Source organism: Nansenia antarctica (assembly GCF_963989245.1).
Source record: "Nansenia antarctica genome assembly, chromosome: 4".
Classification (NCBI taxonomy): Eukaryota; Metazoa; Chordata; class Actinopteri; order Argentiniformes; family Microstomatidae; genus Nansenia; species Nansenia antarctica.
In genome coordinates, this window is record NC_137689.1 from 74,527,280 (window position 1) to 74,529,779 (window position 2,500).

The 2,500-nt window shown below is 47.4% G+C and overlaps 1 protein-coding gene across 1 annotated transcript in view; it reads left to right on the forward strand.

The window, feature by feature from the left end:
- arrdc1b (arrestin domain containing 1b) overlaps window positions 1-2,500 on the forward strand; it is a gene marked incomplete at both ends in the record, with an annotated part of 65,584 nt that overhangs the window by 35,324 nt on the left and 27,760 nt on the right. Inside the window, one exon of the mRNA XM_080530244.1 lies at window positions 1,969-2,079. Within this exon, the coding sequence (XP_080386370.1) occupies window positions 1,969-2,079 (111 nt within the window). The remainder of the gene's footprint in view (window positions 1-1,968; window positions 2,080-2,500) is intronic.

The following is a 2,500-nucleotide window of genomic DNA, read 5'->3' on the forward strand; positions in this document are numbered from 1 at the left end:
ATAGAGACCGTAGAGATTGACAGGAAGGATGGGTGAGAAAGAGAGAGAGAGAGAGGAGGATAGAGACCGTAGAGATTGACAGGAAGGATGGGTGAGAGAGAGAGGAGGATAGAGACAGTAGAGACTGACAGGAAGGATGGGTGAGAGAGAGAGGAAGATAGAGACAGTAGAGACTGACAGGAAGGATGGGTGAGAGAGAGAGAGAGAGAGAGAGAGGAGGATAGAGACAGTAGAGATTGACAGAGAGAGGAGGATAGAGACAGTAGAGATTGACAGAGAGAGGAGGATAGAGACAGTAGAGATTGACAGAGAGAGGAGGATAGAGTCAGTAGAGAAGGATGGGTGAGAGAGAGAGAGAGAAAGGAGGATAGAGTTAGTAGAGACTGACAGGAAGGATGGTTGAGAGAGAGAGAGAGAGAGGAGGGATGACATGCGGGATATGTTGACGGCCGGAATTTGAGACGCTACCAAGCGCCTCAAAACCGTTGTTTTTTTGAGAGTGTACGTCCACAGTCTGTGAACAGCGTCTTTGTGGCTCCTGATGCCACGGCCAGGCTCTCTCAAGCCCATCGCCATGGGAACCGTGCATTAGCGTCTCAGTAACGCTAATCAATAGTCATTGAACAGGTGCGCGGCAAAGCTAATCCACTGTGTGATTCAGATCCCTCACCAAACAACAACAAAAAACTACGATTGAATGTCGGCCGTTGCTATTTTTACACAGGCAGCAGATGGTGGTGCTTGTCTTTTGGGGAAGAGCTAATGTTGCGCAAATGGCTACCGATTGAAAACAACAGCATCGTTTTTCCTAGAAAGTATACTTTTTTTCATACCGTGTTTTTAGTGTCCTGAGGATAATGGTTTCAGATGATAATAAGTGTTTCAGATGAATAAACCTATCAAAGGGACGATGTTATGACCCTTGAATGAATCTTCAACAACAAAGAACTTTGAATGATGTAATGATGTAACCTGTTACCAACAGCTACTTCCCCCAGGCGATCAGGCTCATGAACAAGCCTACTGTAGTCAATAGAGAATAGACTATCATCCCCAAGCACACCCCATGCAGGGGCGGCTGTGGTGCAGGAGGTAGAGCCACCGTCTAACGATCGCAAGGTTGGCAGATTGGCGGTTCGAGTGTCGAAGTGTCCTTGGGCAAGACACTGAACCCCATATTGCTCCCAGGGAGCGGGCCGGCCGGCGCCTTGCATGGTAGCTTGCCGCCATTGGTGTGTGAATGTGTGTGTGAATGGGTGAATGAGAGGCCGTTGTAAAGCGCTTTGGATAAAGGCGCTATGTATGTGCAGTGCAGACCGTTTACCTTTTACCATTTACCATGCATACGGACTACCTGAACCGTAAGCTCACAGCCGCTTTACTACTTGGACTATCTATTTTATGTACTAGTTGTACTGCTAATTGTATCCTGTCTTATTTGTCACTTATGTCCTGTACTTTTGTCACTTTTTTATCTTGAATTATGCCTGTTATTATCGCCTTATTGTCGTCTTGTGCTGCAACGTCAGGAACCGAAGCCTGAGAATGTTACTCTCTTGTGTACACTTGTAATGTGTAATGTGACGTAACAATAAACATGAAACTTGAAAATTGTTATGCAGTAACATTTTGTTGGACTGGTGATCAGAAGGTCATGAGTTCAAACCCCACCTGGGAACACCACTGCTGTGTGCCCTTGAGCAAGGCACTTAGCCATAAATCACTCCAAGGAGACTGTCCCTGTAATCTGCGTCCGTTAAAAAAAGCGTCTGTTAAATGGTGTGGATGTAACAGTGGACTGACCCTCTGTCCTCTTCCCTCCCTCTCTCTCTCTCTCTCCCTCTCTCTCTCTCTCTCTCTCTCTCTCTCTCTCTCTCTCTCTCTCTCCCTCCCTCTCTCTCTCTCTCCCTCCCTCCCTCTCTCCCTCTCTCCCTCCTTCCCTCCCTCCCTCCCTCCCTCCCTCCCCAGCCATCAAGGTGAACTGCCTGGGTTCGTGTGGCGTCTCCAACAAAATGAACGACGCGTCGTGGACCCTGGAGGAGCAGTACTTCAACAGCACGCTGTCAATAGCTGACAAAGGTGAGGAGGAGGAGGAGGAGGAGGAGGAGGAGGAGGAGGAGGAGGACGGAAGCCATTTTGGGGGATTAGGTGTCAGATACTTCCTTATTCTTCTAGCTGCACGACGACTTGCCAGCGGCCCCTGGCCTTGAGTATATATATTACTGTTTCCTGCTGTGACTGGTGGATAGATGATTCACTTACTTTAGTCAAACGTATTTTGTTAGAAGTCGCTTTGGATAAAAGCGTCTGCTAAATGCCCAAAATGTAAATGTAAAGGTACTGTTCCAGATTGACAGTCTTTAGGGGAACTGTAACAGTGTGTGTGCCGTGCATGATAATACAGACGTGTTCTAGGTCGTAATGGGTAATGGTTCTGTCCTCCAGAGCTTTGTTTTCGCTAGTTCCTGCGTCTTATGAGATGTATTGTCTGTGATGATTT